The sequence below is a fragment of the Meleagris gallopavo genome, chromosome Z, assembly GCF_905368555.1.
Source record: "Meleagris gallopavo chromosome Z, MGAL_WU_HG_1.1, whole genome shotgun sequence".
NCBI lineage: Eukaryota > Metazoa > Chordata > Aves > Galliformes > Phasianidae > Meleagris > Meleagris gallopavo.
This window is the reverse complement of record NC_139435.1, coordinates 13,102,548-13,129,978: the sequence shown is the minus strand read 5'-3', so window position 1 is coordinate 13,129,978 and position 27,431 is coordinate 13,102,548. Positions and strand designations below refer to the sequence as shown.

At 39.7% G+C, this 27,431-nt stretch overlaps 1 protein-coding gene across 2 annotated transcripts in view; it reads left to right on the top strand.

Moving 5' to 3' along the window:
* The window catches only part of TTC33 (tetratricopeptide repeat domain 33), a 41,917-nt gene that overhangs the window by 2,550 nt on the left and 11,936 nt on the right, over window positions 1-27,431 (top strand). For both annotated transcript variants that reach the window (XM_085213968.1, XM_085213967.1), the window contains exon 3: window positions 17,942-18,023. In XM_085213968.1, coding sequence (XP_085070094.1) covers window positions 17,942-18,023 — 82 coding nt within the window. The remainder of the gene's footprint in view (window positions 1-17,941; window positions 18,024-27,431) is intronic.

Below are 27,431 nucleotides of genomic sequence, written 5' to 3'. Positions count from 1 at the left end.
TATTCAAGTGCTGCGTGGACGCCAGGTGCAAGGCAGATAGCCCCGCCTAGCTTGCACACCATCTGGAGAAATCGTGCTGCAGATATAGGCTGAACTAATACATAATCAATAGTTTTCCCGGAATTTGGATATATATTCATTATACCCCCGAGAGTTCGTTAGCATGCAGACCCTCCCCTGTTGTGCGTGTGTAGTGGGTCGTGGGATGAAGATTTGTTGCCTTCCTCATGAAGGCTTCTGACCGTTTTCGCTGTAAACTTCTGAGCTTTCGGGGGGGCGTGCCCTGAAACCAGTTTCTTCTTGCCCTGGGGGACATCTAATCACCTCCCTGCCAAATGTCCTCGGGCTGTTCTCAAACCCTTATCTTTATGGCGTTCATACCCCTCACTATCCCAGTCACAGTGTCTGTCATCCCTTATTTTCTAACAAGCTCTACGTTCTTGCTTCTATAAACTATCTCTAACTATTGCCCATTACCCCCCTTGTTCTCAGTCACTGTGAAGCCTTCTTGCCTTCTTACTTTCATTTATGGAGCCCGTCTCACCTTTCAAAGGAATGGTACTGATTCAGTTGTAGATGATGAAAAGACTGAAAGCTAGTGGGAAACCAAGGTGGTATCTTAGCTGATGTTGCTTGTGAGATGAAGAGACGGAGGGGATCCTGAGGAGAAACAGATTTGATAAAGAAGCAGAGACTAAGTTTAAAAAAGAGTGGAAAGTAGTATGTTCATTTCGTATTGAAAAGAAACTACAGTGCACAATAAAATTAATATATTAACACTATGAAGCTGCAACAGGGCAGGTTCTGGTTGGATATCAGGAGAAGGTTCTTCACCACTAATGTGGTCAGACACTGGAACAGCCTTCCCAGGAAGATGATTATGGCACCAAGCTTGCCAGAGTTTAAAAGTGCCTGGACAGAGCTCTCAAATGTTTGGTCTGATTTTTGGGTGGTCCTCTGTGGAGCCAGAAGTTGAACTCACTGATCCTTACGGGTTTCTTCCATCTCAAGTTACTCTATTATTCTAATGCGATAGAGTTTTACAAGTGGGTCCGGTATCGCTTATATGGAATAGCGCTTACTGCCTTAAAGCCTGGGTAGGCCAGGTCGCTTCTGGTAAAGGATAATCACAGTAGTGATGGTGTTACTTCTACAGCATATTTCAGTCTGAGATCAGACTGACTGACTTGTGCTTGTAAAGTGAGTCTTCTTTGGGGGCAAGGAGTAACACATAGCTAGAAAAAACTTGTACAGCCTTCTCTTTGCCTTTAGAAAACTCAGGAGTGGCACAAGTGAACGGTAGAAGGAAGCTGTCACCAGCTAAACAAGTTTGAGCTTTTACGACAGCTGCCTGGGAAGCACTTGTCTATTATACCCGGTGTAATTGGATTGGATTAGACTTGTTAAAAGTCTGGGGAAGATACAGAAGATATGTTGTTGAGGAGAGCAGTTCCTGATCCATGTATTTTTGGGTCTTCTCAAAAATGTGTCTGTTCAGGTGTCTGGCTGCAGGGGCTGCCTGACCCTTTTGCTACCAGTAAAGTATGGCAGGGATACCACTTGCATGAGTTGTGGACAGATGGGTGATCTGCTCAGTGTGTGTCAGAGCTCATGGAGAAGTTGAGGAGATTAAGAAGCAACAGGGGGGCAAGCTGGAGTAACTCCCAGTCATACCTGGGACAAAGCCACTGGAGTAATAACTCCCAAACAGTGGTGAACCTCATGCCTTGCCACCATTGGGCAGTGGAATGGAACCTAAGAAATAAGGAGGAGTGGAAACAGGTGGCAATCGCAGGCAAGCTGTTGCTGCCTACTTTGATTCTCTGGGTGCCCCTATGTAATATGTTGGAGGTTCTGGAACTTGAGGGAGAGATGAGGAGGATGCAGTCAGAGGTCCACCCAAAAGGTTGTCCAGGGTGAGGTGGTTGTCTGCATGGCTAAAAGCTGCCCCTGCCAAGAAGGAAAGAAGGGTAATTATCCTAGGCAACACCTTTCATAGAGGAACAGAGGGCCCCTCTGTGTCAGCCAGAAGACACACAGAAGTGTGCTGCCTCCCTGGGGCAGGAACATTACTAGGAGATTCCCTAGTCTGGTTCACCCCTCTGATTGCTGTCCCTTACACATATTTCAGGCTGGCAATGATGAAATCGCTGAGAGAATCCTGACAGCTATCAAAAGGGACTTAAGGGCAGTGGAGATGTTATATGATGGAGCAGGAGCAGAGATGATGTTTTCCTCTATCCTTTCGTTGGCAGTGAGGGTTACTGAGAGGACCAGGAAAACCCATCTCATTAATATGTGACTGAAAGGCTAGCGTGGTTGCAGGAACTTTGCTCTTTATTTCAGCATGGGGTTTACTCTGCACCTGACCTGATCGCTATGGATGGGTCTCACCTGTCTCAAAGGGGGAAAGGGATCCAAGCCCAGGAGCTGGCAGAGCTCACTGCTGGGGCTTTTAAAACAAGATATGAAGGGAGAAAGGTTAAAATCAGGCTCATTTGAGATGACCCTAGGTTAACTGTGAGGGCACTGGGAGTGAGGCAGGGGGCTCAGCTGATGTCTATCTACATCAGTGCATTCAGCATGGGCAACAAACAGGAGCTTGAAGCCATTGTTCAGCGGGCAAATCTGAAACAGGGTGAGAATGCTCCAATGGCTATAGGCTCTTCAGAAGGGATAGGCAAGGAAGGAGGGGAGGTGGTGTGACTCTCTATGTTCAGAGCTTGGGACTGGGTATGATATGGTTGAGTCTTTATGGATATGGATCAGGGGAAGGGTCAACAAAGCAGATGTTTTGGTGGGGAGTCTGTTATAGACTGCCTTACAAGGGTGAAGAGGCAGATGAGCCTTTCTACAAGCAGCTGGCAGAAGTTGTGCAATTGCCAGCCCTTATTTTCAAGGGGAAATTCAACTTCCCTGATATATATTTGAAGTACAATACAGCACAGAAGCAGCAGTGTGGGAGGTTTTTTTTAGAATGTGGAATGTGTGGAAGATAACTTCTTGTCGCAGCTGTAAAAGTCTACCAAGGGAGGTGTCCTGCTAAACCTGCTGCTCACAAACAGGGAAGGAGATGTGAAGGCTGGGAGCTGTGTTGGGCAGAGTGACCACAAGATGGTAGAGAGTCCTTGATTTTTTGGTGAAGGTAGGTGGGGGGGCAGCAAAGCTGCTGCCTTGGACTTCTGGGGGGAGAACGTAGAACTGTTCAGGGTGCTGGTAGGGAGGGTCCCTTAGGATTCAGTCCTGAAGGGGCCTGGGATGCTAGATGCTCCTCAAGAAGGAAGTCTTAAAGGGGCAGGAGCAGGCTATTCCCTTGTGCCACAGGATGAGCTAGAGGGGAAGAAGACTGATATGGATGAACAGGGAACTTTTCCTGAGGGTCCAGGAGAAACAGTGAGTCTACCTCCTGTAGAAGAAGGGATGGGCAGCTCAGGGAGACTACAAAGAAATGGCAAGGATAAGTAGGGAGAAAATTAGGCAAAAGCCCAGCTTGGATTCAACTGAACACTATAATAAAAGGGAACAATTTTTTTTTTTTTTTTTTTTTTTTTTACAAATATATTAACAGTAAGAGGAGGCAAAGAAGAATTTCCATCCTTTACTGGATGTGGCAGGGATGTGACCACTGAGGATAAGAAAGTGTGGATGAAGCAAAGGTGAGAATTTGCTCAATCAAACCGTGTTATTGTGCTCTTTGTATCTGTTGTAGTTTCCATGGAAATACACAGTAAGCATTACTTTCCAAGCAACTTTCTTGAGGCCAAGACAGTTCCTCTTCACTCAGTGCAGCCTAGACAGACAGGCCAAAAGGTTGGACACCCACAGTCTAATACATCATACAGGACAATTCTAGAAGATTGGTAGACAGACAGTTATGATCAGTAGACAGTGGTCTGTCAGAACAGAAAGAAAAGAAATAAGTGAAAGAAGTGCCACAATTGTCTGCTCCTTGCATTTTTGGGAAGGAGCAGCAAAAACCAAGCGTATGTGCACAGGCTTTTGAGGAACAGAATACTTCGTAATTGAGAAACATGGAGACTATTTTAGAGAGATTATTCTTTTTTTATGTGAAACTTAGAATGCTCGCATATCGTCCAAACTGAGATACTAGCATGGATGTGTAGCATGCTCTGGAATATCTTTTTTTTTTTTTTTTTTTTTCTTAAAATGTTTTTTTTTGTTGATTGTTGCATAGGTATGTGTATTTTTAAATACTTCACTACATGAAAGTATAAAAAATGCTCTGCCTCAGTATATTAAAAAACAAACAAACAACAGTTTGCAAGTACAATTTGTGTTAACCACAAATCTCTGCATGTGGACCCAAGCTTGAGATTTGGGTGAGATTAAATAATGGAAGACTCAAAGTTAAGAGCTCAGGTGAGACTAAATAACGGAATGAAAAATCCTGCAACATAAGCTGCTTTGAAGGCTGACAGTAAGGAGAGGAGTACTAATGTCATGCTAGTATCTTTTATATAGTTAAACTGTATATCCATCTAGATAACTTTGCAATCTTTCTCTTTTTTTTTTTTAAATAAACATTTTTTTAGTGGTCCAGTAGGTGGAGATAGAGTTCTTCTCATTAAACCTCGAAGGACTGCAGAAAATGCTTATCTGAATTATTTTTTACAAATAGATGCTACTGGGTTTACGTTCTTGTTGATTTGCATTTAATGTTTCAGTAATTTCTGAAAACTGAAGATTAACTCTGTTCTCTTATTCCTATTGTTATTGTTTCCCTATTAAATTAAAAGTCTCCCAGTCTAAAGCTGGGAGATCATGATTTCTGGAAAACAGTATTCTGGCTGAGCTTATGGAGAATTTCCAATATTAAAATAAATAATTTATGTTTCTTTGTCAGTTGCTAATGTAAATGAGAACAGCCAATACTATCTTTGGTTTAGCTTTTGCAATATCAAATTAAACAAGACCTTTTCAAAGTGCTACAAACAGATGAGTTAATAAGTTACTTCCCATAAAATGGTTTACTCTTCTAGGAGAATTACTCCATAAGAATTTCCCAGTGAGATTTTCTAACCCATTGCTTTATTTTAAAAGAATATTTTAAGATGTACTAATTAATCCATATTTTAGGAGACTTTTTTTTTCTTTCCCCCCCCCAGCACTAATTTGTCAGTATTCATTACATGTAGTCTGTAATCCCTTAGATATATATATATATATATTCTACGAGTTCTTTTCTCACTAGATACCCATAATGAATCAGCATAAGATGACAGTCCTTTTAAAATCGTGTTTAGTGTCATTGTCAGTTGTTTGTTTTATAAAAAGCTCAATTTATCAAAAGTTGCATCAATTTAAAAAAGCAAAACCACCTCCCCCAAAATAAAACGCCAAAATTTTAAAAATTTAAAAGCAAAAAAAACCCTGCCTTTCTGTTGCAATGTTATAATGCTTATATTTGTTCAAATTAACCATTATATTTCAGGTTTAGATTATAGAACCAGAGAGGGGCTGTGGGCAGGGTTGACACCCACTAGATCAGGTAGTGTAGGGCCCTCACAAGCCTGGCCTTGAACACCTCCTGGGATGGCGCACCCACATCTTCTCTGGGCAGCCTGTGCCAGTGCCTCACTGCCTTCCGAGTGAAGAATTTGTTCTGAATGTTTAATATACAACTGCATTCTTCTAATTTAAAGCCTTTACTCCTTTATGGAATCACTGCATTGCCTGATAAAAAGTCCCTCCCCGTCTTTCCTGTGGGTACCCTTTCGGTGCTGCTTAGCGGCTGTAGTGAAGCCTCCCTGGTGCCTTCTCTTCTTCAGGCTGAACAAACCTAGATGCCTCAACCTGTCTTCATAGGAAAAGTGGTCCACCTGCCTGTTCCGGACATGCCGCAACAGGACCATGTCCTCCTTGTGCTGAGGCCCCTAGACCTTGGAACATTACTGCAAGTGGAATCTCATGGGAGTGAAGTTGAGGGGGAGAATCTCTTCCCTCACCCTTCTGATTACCTTTTTTTTTTTAGTACAGCCCAAGATATAATTCACTTTCTGGGCTGCAAGTGTATGTCGTTGGCTCTTGCTGAATTTTTCATTCACCACAACCTCCCAGAACTTCTCTATCCACTCATTGTCCATCCTGTATGCATGTTTGGAAATGCCAGGTGGGCCTAAGTGCACTGCTTTACATGTGGCCTTGTTGAACTTCTTGAAGTTTGCATAGGTCTACCTCTCATGCCTTTAAAGGTACCCTGGCTGGCATCCCCTCCAAATGTGTCAACTGTATCCCTTAGCTTAGTGCCATCCACAAACTTGCTGAAGGTGCATGATCAGTGCATCTGTCCCAGTCTCAAATGAAGACTCTCATATGTAATATTCTGCTCTTTTTTTTCTGTCTACCACTAGTTGGTGCTCTATAACAATCCTAGAAATCTTTCCATGAGAGACTGAAGCTTGCTCTTTTGAAGCCATTTCAAACTGATTATTTTTTGGAATCCTCCCACTAGTGTGCACTGGATATGTTTTCATGCCCATCTCTGGAACTCTAATGACTTCAGCAACTAAGTGGCAGGTCTTAGAAAACCTTGTCTTTGACCTGCCAGCTGGTAATAAATAGCTGATGTTTTATACCATGGCTTAGTCTTTTGCAAAAAAAAAATAAAAAATAACAGTTTAAGACATAGTAGAGTTCATAGATTTAGGCTTCTTTTTAAACAACATTCTTTGGGTAATTTTTGAGGGGGATATTGGCAATGAATAATGGTTTGTAGTCAACTAGTTCCACATCCTATTTTACTGTTAAAAATAGAAGACACCTAATAACTATGTTAAATGGCATGAACTTATGGAGGGTGTTCTGCTACCTAAGTTTCTTTGTAGGAATTTGTATTTGTATGCAGGCTTTAATACAACCATTCATTTTTTTGGCAATTAGCTTTTGTGATGATGATGATAAACTTATCTCAATGAATCTGGATGTTGACATAGGTGTTTTTAATTGACTGAAGTTGTTTGACAATTGAACTGTTCTGATTGTTAGAAGACCAGCTTTCCCTGGCATTACTGATGCAACTGATTTTCCTGGGCATTTCATCTGAAATGTTGCATGTCTTCTGCGCCTGGAACACATCCTGCACTTACCTTGGTGCCTGCAGAGCTGCTTCTCTCCCTCATTTTCTGACTCCTCTCTCCCAGCTGCTGTTGCACAGCAGTTTTTCCCTTCCTTCAGTCTGCTCTCCAAGAGCACACCCAGTGTGGCTTACGGTTCAGCTCTAGCAGCAGTGGGTCCCCTTTGAAAGAATGAAGCTGGCTCTGCTCTGACAAGGGACAAGGGCTCTGCTCACAAGGACCACCCCTACAGTCTCCCACCACCAGAAAGTGCCTAAGTTTTGTGATTGTTTATCGAAACTGGGAAGTTGGAGTTTTGAATACTGAGCAAAACTTGAAAGAGAAAACACTGAAACACGGTGAGTATATTTATAATTCTGAAGTGAATTCATTCATGTTTTGAGTTTGTGGATGGTACTTTTCATTAAGTAAATGAAAAAGATTTGTAGAGAAGGTAAAGCATTTGCCACTCTAACTTAATTATGTTTGTTTAATCATTGACATCAATCTAATGTTTAAAGCTATTGAGCTATAAGGAATATAAAAGTGTAATTAGGATGAGCTATAAGGAATATAAAAGTGTAATTAGGATGTCCTCTCTCCAGATAGAGGCTGAAGCTATCAAGCTTTGCTTGCTTCACTTCTTCACAAGAAAAGTGATATTTTAGTTAGTTAACGATCTAAGCAAATTGGTGTCTGCTGTTGTGTCCCTGTCTGAAGTTACATTGTAAATCTGTGGGTAGTTTAATTGGCAAGGACTCATTCCAGAGCTCAAGATATTCCTTTTATATGTGTTTACCTCTAGGTGTGGGGCATGGAATTTCAGTCATAAGATGAAGACAGAGATTATTTTAGAAGTTAGGCTTCAGAAGCATAAGTTATTGTGGTCTAAATGACTTAATTATTTCTCCCAGTAACCATTGTAGATAAAAACACATTCAATATTAGTCTTTTGTTGAATTTTCAGTAATTTATTTTTCTTCTTATGTTGTGCTAGGAGAAAATGGAAGGAGATAGTTCAGGTGTTTCTTGCTGCTGTTCTCTCACAGGCAGTATTATGTGTGTGCAAGATTACATTGCCAAAAAAATCATGAATCTGAATCTGTAGCTTCATGTGAGGATGCTCATCCTTAGAAATATACTGCATTTTAAATTACTTCAATTCTCTTGAAATGGGAGCACAACTTCAGCTTGCCTCTTCTCCCTCCTTTACAGAACATTTTTGCCTAATGAGTTTTAGGCTCACCACTTCTGTTAGCTGAGGTAGCGAGAGACCCCACTCTGCTCGCCACTTTCATTTTAAATTTATATGTTTGTATAAATTTGCAGGTCATTGTGAGATTTGAAAGTTCTGATGCATTCCTTTGGTTTTGAGTGGCAATAGCCCCAGCTCACATACAGTTATATTTGTGCATGTTATGTCCTTCTACATGTACTGTTGCAAAATAATATTTCACTTATTTCAGGTAATTGGCATTTTTTACTTGCTATTATCTGTAGAGAGATGTTATAGTCATTTTATATCAGTACTTCATAATCTTTTCATTTATATTGGCAGAGTTAAAGGGTACCTGCCTACTTAATTTACAGATACTTTCATGAATCACACATTATAATTGCCCTCTATAAATCTCAAAATGCCGTGGAGAATTACACATTTCACCTACCTTAATCCGTTTGTGTCTGCTTTTTTATGTAGCTTCTGTAGTTATTACTCTGTAATACTGATACCAACAAACGTAATGAGACCAGAAGAAACAAAAGAAAATGAGGGGAATTACATTATTTGGTATAAATCACACCATAGTAATGAGAGCATATTGTCTAGATGAAATGCATCTAGCCAGTACAGAATGAGAACAGACTAAAGACTGTTGCTTTTTGTGTATCTGCACTGTATAATAAAGAATCGTTAAAGATGGAAAAGACCTCTAAGATCATCTGATCCAGCCATCAACTCATCACCACCATGCCCTCACTCAGTGCCACGTCTGCAATTTTCTAGACCACCACAGGCACAGTGACTCCATCACCTCCCTGGGCAGCCTGTGCCAGTGCCTGACCACTCTTTCTTAGAAGAAATATTTCCTAATATTCAATCTGAATCACCCCGATGCAACTTAAGACCATTTCCTCTTGTGCTATCACTAGTTACCTGCGAGACAAGGCTGACCCCTCTCCTCCCCATTGCTACAGTCTCCTTTCAGATCATTGTGGAGAGTGGTAAGTCTCTCCTGAGCCTCCTGCAATCTAAGCAATCTCGGTTCCCTCAGCTGCTCCTGTTAAAACTTGTGCTCCAGATCCTTCACCAGCTTCATTGCCCTTTGGATTCACTCCACAGCCTTTCTTGTAGCGAGGGTGATATCTCATCCTCAAGCACACTGATTTGGTAATTAGTCATTTAGGAGAAAGGTAGAGAAATGCTTTTATTTTATTTACCTTGTTTGTTGTTTTTTGTTGTTGTTGTTTGTATTTTTGGTGCTGTGAACAGCATTTGACTTTGTCCTAGTTCTGCTGATTAGTTTGTAAGAGCCAGTAGGACCAGTGTGAAGAGTGGAAGATAGAGCTGTCTGTTATTTGTAGAGAGGTATTTGGAAGGTTAGGAGAATTAAATGCCTGCTGAACTAAGAAGTAAACAGATGGTATCAATCATTCTAGATCTACTGCTATGTTTCTAAAGGATAATCTGAACAAATAATTCACAGTTAAGCCCAGAATACAACTATTACTTTAAATATAGCACAACAGTTTTTATTCTATGTTTTTTTTCCTGTTGCTTTCAGAGGAAGTGCTGTTGAAGCTGTTTTGAGGAACTGAAGCTTTGTATTTAAGATTTCAGTCTAGCAATAAAATATGTTGCTTCATTACCCGATATATTAAAATATCTTAGAAGTATTAGAACTATTTCAAGTTCTGATACTTGTGTTAATTTGCAGTTTTTGTTAATGATACTAAAATAGTTAATTGGATTTACCTTAGCAGTGCAATTCCTTCTACTACAAAACTTACAAAGTTACTGTGGCCTGTTATTACTGAAATAATTATGAAATAACAGGTGTTGTATTGCATTGTATTCCTTTTCTTAATGGGAATTTCCGTGTGTCAATCTAATTTCTGCTCCTATTTATCATTGTTTATTTTGGCTTCCTGCAGAACTGTCACCCATAAAGTCACAGAATCATCTAGTCAGAAAAGACTTTTAACATGATGAGGAGAAACCATCAACACGGCCTACTGAGTCCTGTCAATAGACCACATCCCTTACTGCCATGTTCACACATCTCTTAAATACCTCCTGGGAGGGGAACTCCACCAGTTATGTAATTTTGATTTTAATCATATAATATTAAATTACAAGGCTGGGATTTACTGAAATACTCCGTGTTTGTAGATGGTTGTAAAACAGGTTCCAGAAATTGCAGGTTGTTCCTTGAGATGTTTAAGCTAGAAATAGCTTATTTCTTTTTGAATCCTTAAGGTTAAATGTTTATCATTACAGTAGCAGATTTTTCTGTGGTAATATTTTCATTATTATATATCAGCACTGCAGTCACTGCTGTCCATCTGTTAATGTTTCTTTAATTAATAAGATACGCAGTCGGACAGTGGGGTTTTGGGGTTTTCATGACAAAACTGGAACAGCAAAACCACCAGTTCTAGTGGAGATCTTCTGTTGTTGACCATTCTCATTTTCAAAGTTAAACTACGGATTTCTGAATACTATTGCATCTATTAAAATCAGCCTGAACTTGTCAAATAACATTAGTTATTTGGGCTCATTGAAGTATTTTTTGGGGTCACTTACGAAGATAGACAAGTCTTTTTGACTAGCAGGAAGCCAGTGCCTAGGATGTTCTAGGGTGCACAGTGGAGGGGTGGCCAGGAGAAGAGGGGTGAGAGTTTGGTTCTCGTCTGCACTATGGAAACTCTTTGGAGTCTTCAGTAGTGTTATTTTATTGCAGTTAAAAATTTTTTTCTGTGTTACGTAATTTCTTTATGTGATTCATATTTGAGGGCATAATTATGAAGTATCAATACCAGGCCTGAGGAGATTCTGCAGGGAAGCCAGAAACAAAATTATGTAATTCCCAGTTTCTAGAATTATGCATGTAATGGACATTTTTAACTTGGATTTTGTAGTGAGCAATTTGAGTTTCTGCTGAATATAAAGATTTTTTTTTTTTTTTTTAAATGTATGCTTTGGTCTTACTTCAGCAGATTGCTTGTCAGACAGCCATGTAATTCTGTACTCTTCACAGACTGATATATTTCATGGTTCAAGAAAAAACACCAGTAAATGGACATACATACTTGCCAAAAGCTTTATTGAGGTCAAAGCCTTGTGTAATTCTGCATACTGATAGTAGTAGTTAGCATTTAGTGGGGAGAGAGTTGACAAGCTGCTGGATATGTTGTGTTTGTGTTGCAAATTTGCTTGCCTTCTTAACAGTGTAGTATTTGAGTGGGTTTGATTGTGAAACAACGATTTGCCAGATTTTCAAGAAGGGTATAAAATATGGTAAAGGAAGCAGGGCCCTCACACCTAAATATAAAATGTGAAAGACATTTTGTGCCAGATTGTCAAGTATAGACAATGATTACCGCCATTATTATTAACTTGTCATTTATTGTTAAAATAGTTGTCTGCCATTTGTTCCATTCCTGGCCTCAAAACAATAAAATAATCATGTTAGTAATTAATGATTTCAGATCATTCACAAAAGACTGATTTTTCATATTGTACATGAGGAAATTAAGTGTTATTCTTACATGAATTAGGATGTTTATCAGAGATGATACCAGACTCTTGGTTATATGATTTTCATTTCTGTATATTAGCTACAGGAATACTTGTCTCCAATATTAGTTTTAATAGATTGTCAAAAGTAGTTTTAGTTGCCTAATACAGGAAATAAGGAGTGTCCATAGGTATGTGTGTGTATGAAGTACAACTTAAGAAATTGAGCTTGAACTCACATTGAAAACCTCATTTTGTAGTTGAATGTGGTGATGGGTGGTAATTGTTTTTGGCATTTGGTGAAATGGTGTTTCACATTTGGTCTTCATTAGAAGTTCTTGAGAGATGCATCTCTATGATTTGTGGATTCAGTTGTGTGTATCAGTCTGACTTTTTTCACTATTTGGACCACGTGACTTGATATCATGGAGTCTAACGCAGTAATATGAACTCTTGAAAACAGTTATACATTAAAATTAGCTGTGTGCGTGCAGTTTTCTCCAGTGTTAAGTTCAGTATATTTTACCTTTTATGGCAGTTACAGCAAGCCTGTTCACATTTATCTGTTATTTACTGTGTGGTAAGGGCTTGTGGTCACTTGCCACTGAAGAGCTGTCATGTACATCTTTACCTGTGGTAATTAGCATGGCCATACTGAAATAAGCCTGTTAAATCAACAAAAAAATTACTGGTTAGCTCCATCAGGTAGTAAAGCAGGCAGTTTTAACTTGCTGCCTTGACAATCACAGGTAATACAGGGAACATTATTTACCATAAAAAAGTTACACTGTAGAGCAGCAATTTGTTGATGTAGAATTATCTACAATTAAAAAAAAAAATTAAGCACATAATAATTTTATGAAGTTTACTTGTGAGGTTCCTTCTTCATTTGTTCTGAGTCTTCATTTTCCACCATGCGGTGCTGCATCATCACCTACCTTGACAGTATATTCTTATGATCAGCTGCTTTTTTTGCTTTACCTTTCCCTCCCTTTTCTGTTCTATGTACTCTGTACAGTTACTGACTGGTTCTTTTCCTCTAGCTTTCACCAAAGTCTGTTGAATTTTGCCAAGCACTAGATTAAAATTGCTGATGTTTTTAATGGCCACAGGCCAGTCACCTGCATCTTCTGTGATGTGGCGAAAGTACCTGAGAAGGAACCATATTCTTTTTTTTGAAATTTTGTTTTCTTCCTGCCTATAACCATGTTTGTCCTCATCCTTCTGAAACACCTGATTGCAGGAGTCTCTCCAAGTCCCTAAGAATTCCAAGGTGTTATTCCCTCTTTTTTTCTACTGACGTGTCTTTTCCTGCAGGTCTGTCTCATTTTGTCTGAATTTGCTACGTCTATTTGGAATATCTTCACACATTTTCAGTGCTATTCTGCATGTATCCTGTCTCAATTCATGGCAAGTACCAGCTCTGGCAAGCCTGTCCATAGGACTCTAGATCGTGTGTGATCTCTCGTGGGTAATTTGTATCAAGTGCTACTTTTTGCTGCTTGTTTGTTTATTCAGAAGCTTCCAATTAAACATGTTTTTATGAAACGACAAATTTGATATAATCGTTTTGTTTCAGAGTCCAGGAGATCCTGTTTTCCCAGAAGTGTTGTTGAGAAAGTGAAGTGTAATCATGGGATGAGTTTCTAACTTCAGCAAGCTGTACAAAACTCTGCCAAATCTGTATAGCTCCCAGATGGTCAGCAGCATATCTGAAGAGAGAAGTTTTAGTGCTTCAGGGGAGCTGTGGAATTTCATATCTTGTTAATAAAATTGGCAAGATCTATCAAGTCTTGTATGGAATCATCCCCAGTATATTCAGTTTTCATTGATTTCTTCTTTCTTTGGCATTTCAGTGAAGAAAGTACTGTCTGTGTTCTGTTTAAAATTGCAATATTTTTCCTTTATACTGAGACATGCTATTTGATAGAAGTAAAAGCAGGTAAAATTCAATGTACCGTATCTTAATATTCGATAAATAATAATTCAGAACCTCAAAATATAAGTCTTTTCTTAAAAAAGCTGTATATTACTGGAGCTTAGAAGCTTAGTTATGATGTACACATAGGTTGGGATTTTACTTCTGCTGGAAATCTTACTTTGATTTTTTGTAAGCGCAGCGTACACCAGTTATTAACATTCTGTGAATTCTTATTGTTATGGTAGATAAGCTCTTACAGTAATCCCAGCCATGTAAAAATTAATAGCTCAGGTTGTTGTTGTTTTTTTTGGTAACCTGAACTTTTCTTATTCTAATTTTTTTTTTTTTCAGCTGAGATAATCATTTGTCCTCTTAGACCATGTGTCACTGAGGTTGTTGATGATGTAGAATCATACAACACTGGTAAAACATTTTTCTCCTCCAGTTCCAACTCAAGGCATGGTCAACATGAGCAGTTATTTCCACCATGCGGTGCTTCATCATCACCAGTTGGGTTTTGGATATCGTTGGTGGTGGACATTGTCACCTTTGTGAACAATTTGTTCCAGCTACCCTTTATATTAATTGTTTTTCTCTGTGTTTCAATTTGTGTCCATTTCCTCGTGTTCTGTCACTGGGCACTGATGAGAAGAGTCTTGTTTCCATCTTCTTTACTCCTGCCTCCCACTTGTGAATCACTGTGCTGTGTTAAGATGCCCTTTAACCTTTTCTTCTCCAGGCTGCAGTCTCAGTTCTTTGAGGCTCTCCTTGTATGAAAGAAGCTCCCAGATCTTGAACTTCTTTATGGATGAATTTGCTCAGGTCTGTCTACTGCTTGGCAGCCCAGAACTTGACCTGGCATTCCAGAGCTCTGGCTTGTCAAAGCTGAGAAACCTCACCTCCCTCAGCTGGTGATTCTAAAACAGCTCACAATGCTGTTTGACTTCATTGCTGGCTCATAGCCGGTTTGTTGGCCTCCAGGACCCACAGATATTTTTTCTGCAAATCTGCTCAGGGACATGATTTAGCGGGGGATTGTTAGTTAGGGTAGTATGGTTAGGTTGTGGTTGGACTCGATGATCTTTAAGGTCTTTTCCAACCTGAGTGATTCTATGATTCTATGATCTGCTTTCCAAGCAGTATGTGTCCAGCCTAGTAGTGCCCAGGGCAGTACCCCACGCTGATCAAACATCAGAGGTTTGTTAAGAATGTTTAAAACATCACAAGTGGATGGATCTGGGGATTCCCTAGGACAAGAGGGAATGGTTTTAAACTGAGACGGGAAGTTTAGGTTAGATATTAGGAGGAAGTTTTTCACACGGAGGTCTTAAGGTTCGAATACATGTTACTGCACATCATCTGTGCCACAGCATGTGTTCTGAATATGTGTGCTCTAGTTCCATAGCAGATGCTTTGCAAGGAATTCAGCCATGTTTGTGATCTGTGTTAAGATGAATGGAATGGCATTAAGCTAAAATTCTCTTGCTCGCACCTACCAGCCATGACATGGTAGTTTCTGCAGCTCAGCTGATGCATACTAGCCTGTTACATGCTGGTACCTCAATTGTATGTATGAGCTTGCTTACTCTCTGAGAAGAAATGGGAATAACACATGGAATATTCAATTAAATTTGTGTTAATTAAACTCAGAGTATGTATATTTATTTTGAAGTTCTGTTTCTAAAAAAATAAAAGTAAAAATCTCCTTCCAAGTTCCTGAGATGCGGTAAAATGATCAGGTTTTACTTTTTAAATTTAGCAATACTACTTCGTGTTAGCTCATTTCTTACATCAGCCGAAGGTTATGGTTTTCATAAAACTTCCACTGGAACACTGACTTTACAACTGTATTTTATATTCCCAGGCAACCTTCTTCTGTAGGGCATCTGATATTTAATGTAGTATATAATCCTCTCCTTCAGAAGAATGAGGCAGAAAATTATTTGAATAAAGAACTATACAGAAGAGGCTTTTTTCCCTAAGTTTGCATCATTGAAGCAAGTAGCATAGCTCAATTTCTCTTAAGAACAGTATCCCTATTCCTGAAACAACTGAAACACTTTTTATTCTGAATATTTATAGAAGGGTAAAATGGTCATACATTTTGTCATACATTTTTCTCAGGGAAGTGTACATAACTGAAAAGGTCAGTGTTTCAGAGCTGTATGGATATCACACTTTAAGACAGTTGTAACCAATCAGGTTTTTTGAGCAGATGGTTCGCCATATACCTGCAAGCAAGTATTTCTTCTTCAGTCTTTTTCTGATGTGTCCTCAGGCCTAGCAAGCAGCTCTGGTGTTCTGTCTTAATTTCTCTCACATGGGTCTTTGTGAGGCTCACATGTATTTTACTGACAAATTATTATCCACTTTTTTTTTTTTTGTGTGTGTGTGTGTGTGTGGATGATAGCAACTTTTGGATCATAGACATTGCTTGCACATTGTTTAACATCTTTGTGAATGGGCAACCTCCTTTCCCTTGCCCATCTTTATTCTGGTGGCAAACTGTTGACAAATACGCAGCAAAACAGTATTTGGGCAATGCTTGCCTGTATTGGCACTATCTTCAGACGTAGTCTGTTGTTGCTGTGAATTTTGTCTCACTCAGATTGACGCTTCAATGAGCAACACTGTTCTCCATAGAAGTGAAAATCCATATTCTTGAAACATAACCTTGGTATTACATCTGTTTTTAGAAAGTCAGTGCTGTTCCTCCTTTGTTCTCATTAGTTATGTTCCATCATGTTTGCTCAGGTTTCTAAAATCTTCCATTTCTGAATTTTCTTTTGCCACACTCATGGTGCTGCAGCTCACTGCCTGGCCAGAACACTGCCTTATTGAGCTCAAAGCTCATGAAGGGTTTCTTGTAGTGTGCCTGTGCAAGATCTTAAGCAAAACTATAGTCTTCTACTGGAAAAGTAGTTTATCTAACTAAAAGACAACTTAATGCTTTTACTGATTTATATGGAAAATGTAGTGATGTTTCCTCTAATGTGAACACCTGTCCATAGGAAATGAACAGTTGACAACTGCGCAGTTAAACACGGAGGAACATTGTCTCAAGATTAATTTGAGTACTAAGCATAATTACCGGTAGTATTTACAGATGAGTGGTACCTGAATTGCTGCCAGGACCTCAGCTTCAGTTTTGTTGCTTTTCTAATCTGTCATCCAGTCAGTTCATGACTTCAAGTCGTTATGTATCTGGTCTGATGTGATGCAAGCTGGATCACCGAAAAATGGGGAGAAGGGAAGGAGAAAGAGTGGGAAGTGAAGGAAAATAAAAACTACATATGAAGTGTGTATGGAAATTAGTTTTATCAATGCTATGTTAAGAATGTAAGGTGTTTATCTAGATTAACAGCTGTTATACCTTCACGGTGAATTTAATAGAAAAATAAGTGTTCCTACACAGTTCTATAACAGAAGTGGATTTTTGAAACAGAGGATTCAGAGAACTTGTGGCATTGATGTTATTAATATGAGGTTGTCTTTAAGGATTGAAGACTGTGCTCCAGTAGCTGTTTTATTATGCTGTTACAGTTCTTCAGTTTGAAACTCTAGTGTTTCAAGATTAAGTTCTACCAAGTTACATCAAGTTCAAGATAAAGACCTACTTTTTCTGTCAGCAGACTCACTTCTTCATTTTTTTAGGGGACGATAACATTAAAGAACAACCATATCTCTTTTCAAATAAGAGTTATTTTGGGATACTTGCTTATTTTTGACTTACTTTCTATCCCTGTACTGAAATTACTCAGACTTCTGTATTTTACTCTCTACCAAAATACAGAAATGCAAGAGGATAACTCCAGCTGATGAAATTTTACGTGATGAATGTAGCAAGGCATATTTGGTCATTTTTTTTATACCTGGCTGAGGGTGATTTTTGACAATGAGGGGAACTGAATTCAATTCAAGAATTTCAGTTTTAGTTTGACATAAGTTTCTGTGTTAGCCTTTCCATTCACTTAAGGCCAGTTGTGCAGTAGCACTTAGCACTCCATTTGTTTTCCATAACATATACCTGGTTCCTTAAAGCAATTAAACATGTTTTATAGGGGTATGACTACAAAAATCATTAATATTAATGTCATGCTATGACTTTTTAAATAAGACAACATCAGCTTTACAAATAGAAATACTTAAGATTTAAGTCTTCTCTAAGTGTAATGTTACAGTGAGACTGTAATATTGTTGTAATTGCAGGTATCGGGAGGCTATTCAAAAGTGGGATGAAGCACTTCAGTTGACTCCAGAGGATGCTACACTTTATGAGATGAAATCACAGGTAAATCATCACAGTTCTTTATCAGTTTAGAAATTCATAAATAAACAACTGTGATTATTACTACATACTGTCCAGCTATGTGAAATTGATGTATGGATAGAGTACAACAAAACTTCCTTAGGATTTCCATTTCTTCTCAACACAACAGGATACCTTATAGCAGGAATTAAAAATGTGGCATATCCCAGCCAATCATAGTAAGTAACATCTTTGCTAGGATGTGAATTAGGATGAACTTCGTATAGTTGATGATTGTCTAAGTCTCTGATTCATTGCAGTCTCTCTGCAAGGCCTCTTTACCCTCAGTGGGATCAAAAGATCCTTCCATTGGGGTGTCATCTGTAAGTTTACTTTATGTGCCATTCAGAGCGATGTCGACAGGCTGGAAAGATGGGCCTGGGTGAACCTAATGAGGTTCAACACAGCAAAGTGCAAGGTTTTGCAGTTGGGCCAGAGGAATCCCAGGCATCCATACAGATTGGAAGGAGCAGTCCTTGAGAGCAGTCCTGCAGAGAAGGACCTGGGAGTCTTGATGGATGAAAAGCTTAACATGAGCCAGCAGTGTGCTCTTGCAGCTCAGAAAGCAAATGGTATCCTGGGCTCCATCAGAAGAGGGGTGGCCAGCAGGGACAGGGAGGTGATTGTCCCCCTCTACTCTGCTCTTGTGAGGCCCCATCTGGACTACTGTGTCCTGGTCTGGAGCCCCCAGTACAAGAAAGGCAGAGAGCTGTTGGAGAGGGTCCAGAGGAGAGTCACAAAGATGATCAGGGGATTGGAGCACCTCCCCTACGAAGACAGGCTGAGGGAACTGGGCTTGTTCAGCTTGGAAAAAAGAAGGCTGTGGGGTTACCTCACTGCAGCCTTTCAGTACCTGAAGGGAGCCTACAAACAGGAGGGGAATCAACTCTTTGAAAGGATAGATAACAGCAGGACAAGGGGAAATGGTTTGAAGTTGAGGGAGGGGAGATTGAGGTTGGATGTCAGGGGGAAGTTCTGTACAGAGAGAGTGGTGAGGTGCTGGATCAGGCTGCCCAGAGAGGCTGTGGATGCCCCGTCCCTGGAGGTGTTCAAGGCCAGATTGGATGGGGCCCTGGGCAACCTGTTCTAGTATTGAATGAGGAGGTTGGTGGCCCTGCCTGTGGCAGGGGGGTTGGAGCTTGATGATGCTTGAGGTCCCTTCCAACCCTGGCCATTCTGTGATTCTGTGTAGATCTTGAAGGAAACTGGCCCCGGTATGGAGATCTGTGAAACTGGCTGCCAACCTGTTACAGCTGTATTTACTTTAACCAACCCTTTGAGCCTAACTCATCAGCCAGTTTTTTACCCATTGCATTATATTTTTATCTAGCTGTATCCTGGACATTTTGTCTAGAAGGATACTGTGATACACAGTATTGGAAGCTTTGCTGTAATCCAAGAAGAGGTCTTTGCACTCATGAACCCGTGTTGGCTGTAACCAGTGACAGGATAGATAAATCAGTCTTGGAAAAGAGTATTAATTGAAGTATAATTATGATTTCAGTTCATCAAAGCCAAAGGCTTGCATCCATCAGTACCTCACTAAAGTTACGGCACCAACTTCTGATTTCTTTTCGTAGCTTACATGGAAAAATGCCAGGTTGTACTGTTTTGTTTGGATGGGGAAATTCCTGTCGCTATCTATGTGTCAAGATACAAAATTACTTTTACCTGCCTATATTAAATAAAGATGCTGTTCTACAAAAATGTTTTAAATTTGGATTAAGAATGAGAAGAAGGAATGTGTGGCTTCAGATTTCTTATATTGTTTTCCTGTGTTTAATACCTGTGTAAGCTGCATTTCTTATTTCAGTTGATAAAGACTATTGTCCATCTTTCCCATCACATTTTTTCTACTTTTTTATTAGTTTTTATTCTTCCTTCTTTAGGAAAATAACATTGTAATCAACATAATGGAAACAAAATACTTGCCAAGCTTCTGAAAATGTCACCTGTATTTTATTAATTATGTTTGTAGGAGATAGCTTACTAGGCCTTGGGGAAGATGCAAAGTAACAGTGTTATGTATGTCTTTGCATTTACAAAGACTATTCTAACAGGAGTGAGCAGGGCCTCTTTCCTCACATGACGCCTTAGGTTTCTTTTTTTGAAAATATAAAAACCTTGTTTATGCTTATGTACAACAATATATGCATATTCAGATTTTGGGAGAGACTTCTGAGAGAGGAAATAGAGCTGTTTCTTCTTCATGCATGTTTTCTGGAATTCTCAGTTAATACTTCAATTCTTAGTTGTGCGCAACATATTTCCTTAGTGAACAACATGTTTTTAAAGCTAAGAGAAGAGGAAGTTAAAACAGTACATCAATTAATGTTTATGTAACTGTTGGGAAAATGGCTATGTCGTTTTTTTTTTTATTGGCTTTGACACTGTCTCCCACAGTATTCTCTTGGAGAAGCTGGCAGCCCAGGGCTTGCACAGGTACACTCTTGGCTGGATAAGGAACTGGCTGGAAGGCTGGGCCCAGAGAGTGGTGGTGAATGGAGCTGAATCCTGCTGGAGACCGGTCACGAGTGGTGTTCCCCAGGGGTCGGTGCTGGGGCCTGTCCCCTTCAATATCTTTATTGATGACTTGGATGAGGGCATTGAGTGCACCCTCAGCAAGTTTGTGGATGACACCAAGTTGGCTGGAAGTGTTGATCTGCCTGGGGGTAGCGAGGCCCTGCAGAGGGATCTGGACAGGCTGGAGAGCTGGGCTGAAGCCAATGGGATGAGCTTTAGCAAGGCCAAATGCTGGCTCCTGCACTTTGGCCACAACAACCCCAGGCAACTCCACAGGCTTGGGGCAGAGTGGCTGGAAGACTGCATAGAGGAAATGGACCTGGGGGTGTTGATTGATGTTGGGCTGAACAGAAGCCAGCTATGTGCCCAAGTGGCCAAGAAGGCCACTGGCATCCTGGCTTGCATCAGAAACAGTGTTGCCAGCAGGAACAGGGAAGTGATTGTCCCCCTGTACTCAGCTCTGGTGAGGCCGCACCTCGAGTGCTGCGTCCAGTTTTGGGCCCCTCATTGCAAGAAAGACATGGTCGCCCTGGAGGGGGTTCAGAGAAGGGCAACAAAGCTGGTGAGGGGTCTGGAGCACAGGCCTGATGAGGAGCGGCTGAAGGAGCTGGGATTGTTCAGTTTGGAGAAGAGGAGGCTCAGGGGAGACTTTATTGCTCTCTGTAACTACCTGAAGGGAGGTTGTAGTGAGCTGGGGGTCGGCCTCTTCTCTCGTGTAACTGGTGGTAGAACTAGAGGGAATGGCTTCAAGCTGCGCCAGGGGAGACTCAGGCTGGACGTTAGGAAGTACTTCTTTTCTGAAAGAGTGGTCAGTCCCTGAAATGGGCTGCACAGGGAGGTGGTGGAGTCACTGACCCTGGAGGTCTTCAAGGAATGTTTGGATTTTGTGTTGAGAGATATGGTTTAGTGAGAACTATTGGTGATGTGTGGATGGTTGGACTGGGTGATCTTGTAGGTCTTTTCTAACATTGGTGTTTCTGTGATTCTGTTACTCAGTTTTCAAATTTTTCTTGCTACTGTATTTGATTCTAGCATAAAGAAAACAAAAAGAAGAACAGATTGTGGTCAGTGGCTTTTTTTTCATTATCACACTTTTGTTGTCTGCAAACTGAAGAAAGTTAGATTTTACAGAGCAATTAATTGAAAAATTAGAACCTGCTTTCAGTGTAGTAATGCTGAAGGAGTTTTTTGTTCTGTGCAGCTACAGAAGTTTTAGATCTTACCTATTTTGAATTTGATTGAGAATTAATTAATGTTTTAAAAGATTTTTCTTCCTGAATTATTTTGGGTATTGTTAGATCGCTTTGTTGATATATATATGTATATATGAGTTACCAAAAGCTTATGTTAGAAAAACTTGAGTGTAATGGGGTTGGTGGGTGAAAGGTTGTTTGATGAATTGATTCATTCAGAGAATTTGTGGATGCCCATTCCTTGGAGGTTGTCAAAGCTGAGTTGGTTGGAGCCCTGGGCAGCCTAATCTGATGGCTGGCAGCCCTGCCAATGGCAGGGAGTTGAAGATTGATGATTTTTAAGGTCCCTTTCAACCTAAGCCATTCTGTGATTAATTTGAATGATGTTGGTATTAAGATTCAGTAGCTTTTCCTTGAAACTGCAGATTTTTTTCCAGTACACTTCAATCATTCTGTATCTTAAGGGATGCTGAGAGAGTGGGCATTTGGTCTCCCTACTTTCTCATCGGACTAGATTTGTAGTCAGTAATTTCTTCTTTTATTTTAAAAATATGAATGGATTTTCTTGTTGTTCAAACCTCTTGGGAACTTCATAGTGGTACATCCCATAACTTGGACGCGATTTGGATCAGATTTACATCTTTTTTAGATGCCATATTAACAGTTACAGATCTTCTTTGTGATTTAAGTTCTAGATTCCTATATAATTCTGCATTGATATGGTGCCGTAACATCTTAAAAAGTGTGAAGCTCCTTTAAACAGTTATTCATACGTTAATACCTTTACAACAGTGCTAGCTTAAGTGGAAGATCTGTGTCATCTAGTATCTTGACCACATTCAGTAGGGAATGACTTGGCAAGAATCATATAAATGGCAGAAGCACTACTTTTTTCAGCCTCCAGCAGTTGTTAGTTGTGAGAATTCTTTGTGTTTAGAAGTGTTAAAAGATTTTATTCTTCAGCATTTGTCTCATCACTTTCTCAGGTCATGTAAATTTTTGGTATTCACGAAGCTATGTGGTAAGGAGTTCCAAACCTTAATTATGCACTGTAGAATTACTTCCTTTTGTCTGTTTTGAACTTTCCACTTCATAGATACACTTTATGACCTTCACTCTTCTATTGAAGGAGACTATAATATAATTCTGCTTCAGTTAGCATTTTTCTGTGTTGTTGGAAAGGTTGTTAACTTATGTAGTTGTTCATTTGTGCATTTAGTTTTTTACTCTCCTAATAAAGAAATTCCTTCAAGGTGTGAACCCATAGTTTCTTTTTGCTATAGTTAAAAACTTAACACCCGTTTGAATAAAACAGATACCTAGTAGGGTTTCTTCTCGTTTGGATAGAAATGGTTCAAGTCTATCCTTCAAGCAGGATGTTTTTGTAGTAGCCACTATTCTGCAATTTGAATTTCTTTTAAAAATATTTTCACATTGTAAATAAGAGGAGAATAAGTAATTGTTAGCTCATCAGGATTTGAATTAGTGTGCCATGTAACTTGTGCAAACAGATGCTTATCACAGCATCATTCAGTTGGTACGATAGCTGCAAAACATGATATTGGTGTGGTCGTGTACTTGTCACACTCAGTCATAGAATCGTAGAACCATAGAATGGCCTGAGTTGAAAAGGACCTCAAAGATCATTGAGTTTCAACTCCTCTGCTATATGCAGGGTCGCCAGCCAGCAGACCAGACTGCCCAGAGCCACATCCAGCCTGGCCTTGAATGCCTCCAGGGATGGGGCATCTACAACCTCCTTGGGCAACCTGTTCCAGTGTTACCACCCTCTGTGTGAAAAACTTCCTCCTAATATCTAACCTAAACCTTCCCTGTCTCAGTTTAAGATCATTCTCCGCTATCCTATCGCTATCCATCCTCATAAACAGCCATTCCCCTTCCTGTTTATATGCTCTCTTCAAGTCCTGGTACTTCAGCTAAATGGCCAAGGTGTCTGTAGGTGAATTGGTAGAAGACGACGCATCGCTTTCCAGCTCACCAGAAAGGACTCAGAAATCAGCTGAATGATTGTGATTTGGTTTTGTAAAATTTCTTCACTTAATGATACTGTTGGAGAGGAGCAAAACATGAAAATAGATCGCAGACATGGCAGCAGTGTGCCCAGAAAGCCAGTCGTATCCTGGGCTGCATCAAAAGCAGCATGGCCAGCATGGTGAGAGAGGTGATCCTGCGCCTCTACACTGTGAGACCTGACCTGCAGTACTGCATCCAGATGTGGAATCTTCAGTACAGGGGAGACAGACCAGTTGGAGTGTGTCTAGAGGAGGGCCACAAAAATGATCTGAGGGATGGAACACTTCCTCTACAAGGACAGACTAAGAGAACTGGGGCTGTTCAGCTGGGAGAAGGCTTCATGGAGACCTGATAGCAGCCTTTCAGTATCGAAAGGGGAGCTACAAGAATGAAGGGGACAGACGCTTTAGCAGGGTCTGTGGTGATAGGACAAGGGGAAATGGTTTCAAACTTAAAGAGGGGAGATTTATGTTGGATATAAGGGAAAAAAAATCTTTTACAGTGAGGGTGATGAGGCACTGGATACTCCATCCTTGGAGACTTTCAGGACCAGGCTCTGAGCAACCTGATCTAGCTGTAAATGTCTCTGTTCATTGCAGGGGAGTTGGACTAGATGACCTTTAAAGGTTGCTTTCAACGCTAAGGATTCTGTGATTCTAATAAGGAAATCTACATTTTTACTTTCAGCGCGAACTTTGCCCTCTGCTGAAGAAGGGAGGACAGATAGGAAGTTTCACTGTTTCTCTTTGTATTCACTTTTTGTTGTTCCATAGTACATTCTTACTCACACTGCAGTAGAAGATAAGTGTGTGTACAAAATAGTATACTTCATAAAATTATTTCTTAAATCTTTTTAAAGAAAAGTTTAAATCAGCAGCATTTCTTTAGTATGCACAAGTAACTGGATGTTTTTTGTGGTATGACTTATGCTTACTGGAAGCTGATTAGTGTAAGGTGTAATTTGATATCTTTCTACTTTTAATGCACTGATGTGAGCTGTAAAAATCCATTTTTGCCAAAATAGGAATACTTAAATCATTGAAAAAATACTGTGGTTAATATTTAAATGAAACCGTCTTCTGGCTGAGTATATTGTTCCTATCCAGCATACCAACACAAATACTAAAGCTATTACTGTGCAGCTCAATGGGAAAGTTTAGGTACCTTCAGATTTGGAAGAACACCAATTTCTGCAGGGCCTTGGTTGGTGCTTAGGGCCTGTGAAATTCATCACTGTTGGTGCAAGTCATATATTTGAGGGGGTGATTCACGTTAGGAGTAACTTTTCACTGCATGCAGAGGATTTTTATGGTCTGTACTCATTTTCTGTCAGTGAAGAAAAATCTCCCTGTGAAGTCATTCTTTTTTGAGACTTAACATAGGATGGAAGGTTGTGGATGGGCTTTAAGATCTGTGTATTCTGCAAGGCTTAGAATTTAGTATGGGTTATATAGCAGTTTCTCAGTTCACCAGTATTTGCTTTATCAGCAACAAAGTAACATTGTATATATTCTGTTGTTTAATATGCAGCTCAGCAAAATAAGCTAACGACATTGTAGGAATCTGTAAATATTTATGGAAAGGATTAAAAGATCTGTATTCCGACTGATGTGGGACAAACGTCTTTCCTAATTTCTGAAGAGCGGAAATAGCGTTTAAAGTTTTCAGTTGTCAGTGATAGTTTGCAGTAAGTGCACTTCCAGAAAGTCATATGGGATCTGTGAAGTTGCTCAACTGAATCTTTCTTCAAAACCCATGAAAGCTGATGAGTTTCTTTTCATTGCTCTCAGCTACTCTTTGATCTATTTAAAAAGCGATGATTATGAGGTGTAGAGAAGTTAGGGGTGCACATACTGTTTTCCTTTTCATGCAAGATGTTTCAGTTTCTATAGTTCATCTTCCCTTACCAGCCTGAACTGCTTCTCTGTTGAAAATGCTGTATAGCAAGTGAATGCTTATCTGAGCAGCTTGTTTCTGTACTATTATTATTTAAACATTTTGGAAAAAAATCCCTATCCTATTGTTAATTCTGATAGTAGGTCAGTAGCATCTTGTTCAAAGGAGTGCAGGAAGCTCACCTGCATTCTGTCTTTAAGAAATTTGTTGTGGCTTAAATTCTTAAACATCCGGTGCATTATTTCACTGCTGCTTTGAATTATAAGAAGTCATAAAATACAGAGGAGTTGTATGAATTAGAGTGTGAAGCTTTGTGCCGTGGTCCATCCAGGAGTCTTTCCTGAGGGAAGAGACATATCAAAGGCAGTGGTGTGTCTAATGAACTCTCGTGGAATTCAGGTAGAATTCCTGAGAATTCACCTGGCTAATGTTGCTCATCCAGTGATACTTGTACTGCAGAGATCTCAGATAACATATTCTCAAACATGCCATGCAACTATGACAGCATTGGTGCTATTTTTTTGGGACACTGAATCTCCATGATTTAGTACTGGGGGGGAGGGAAGACAAGGATCTACAGTTGTTTTTTTTTATTTTTTCCTCCCCATAACTTAATATATTTTTAAAGGAATGCCAAAGTATACAGTACAGTTGCTTTTAGATATTTGTAGAAATGAGTGAATACAAATGAAAACAACAACAGAAAAAACAGTTCTCTCAATTTAGTAAGCTTTCTGGCTGTTTATAGCTGTCTGATCTACTTTTTGTACCAGCCAGCATCCTCAATTTGCATACAGTGAGCAGGATTTCAGCTACGTGTATCTTTTATCGGCCAAGTCCGTTATTTAAATCATTCTAACTGCTGTTCTTAAGGATTAAGGAATCCATTGCTCAATTTCAACTTCCACTCATCTCTCTTCATACTTAAAAAATCGACAAGCTTCCTAAGAAACAGACAGATTTCGTAATCCCCAGTTAAGGTTATAACAAATCAGCTAATAATTGCTGGTTTATATCTAGTAGATGTATGATCTTTGGTGATTATGTGTTTATGTTACAGAATATGAAATTTAGCTTAATACAAGGTCTACGTGTCTGGCAGTTAGTTGAAAACAGACTGCTGCGCATCTGTCCATGAGAAAGTATAGAAAAAAAAAGGAGAGATGTAGGAATTATTTTTTCCATGGCTCCACTGGAATCTGTTTGCTGGATCAGACCTTTGACTAACATGATTTTTACAGTCAGTGAACTCATCCCTGGAGGTGTTCAACACCAAACTGCATGGGGCCCTAGGCAGCATAATCTAGTGGGTGGTAACCCTGCCCACAACAGGGGTTTGGAACAAGATGATCTCTAATGTCCCTTCCAACCCAGAACATCCAGATTCTGTGAACTCAGTGTAGGTGTGAACTGAACTGAATTTAACATACTCTTCTGACAGACAGTCCTAAGATGCTGTTTTCATGTGACGGACTGTAATTCTGCTACCAAAGAGATCTGTTGATTTTAAAATGGCATTATTGTACCTTCCTGTGGATAGCAAAAAAAAAAAAAAAAAAAAAAAAGTCTAGGAATTTACTAATTAAAACAAAGAATTACTTCCAAGCAAAATAGTGCATCATGCTACAGCACAAACACAGTACCTGTGTAAGTTTAAGAGGAGGGAGATTTATCTGAGGCAGATGCTGTGCTGGGTTACAGCACAGCATCTACCTACTTGGAAGTTCTTATGCTCTTGAATTGC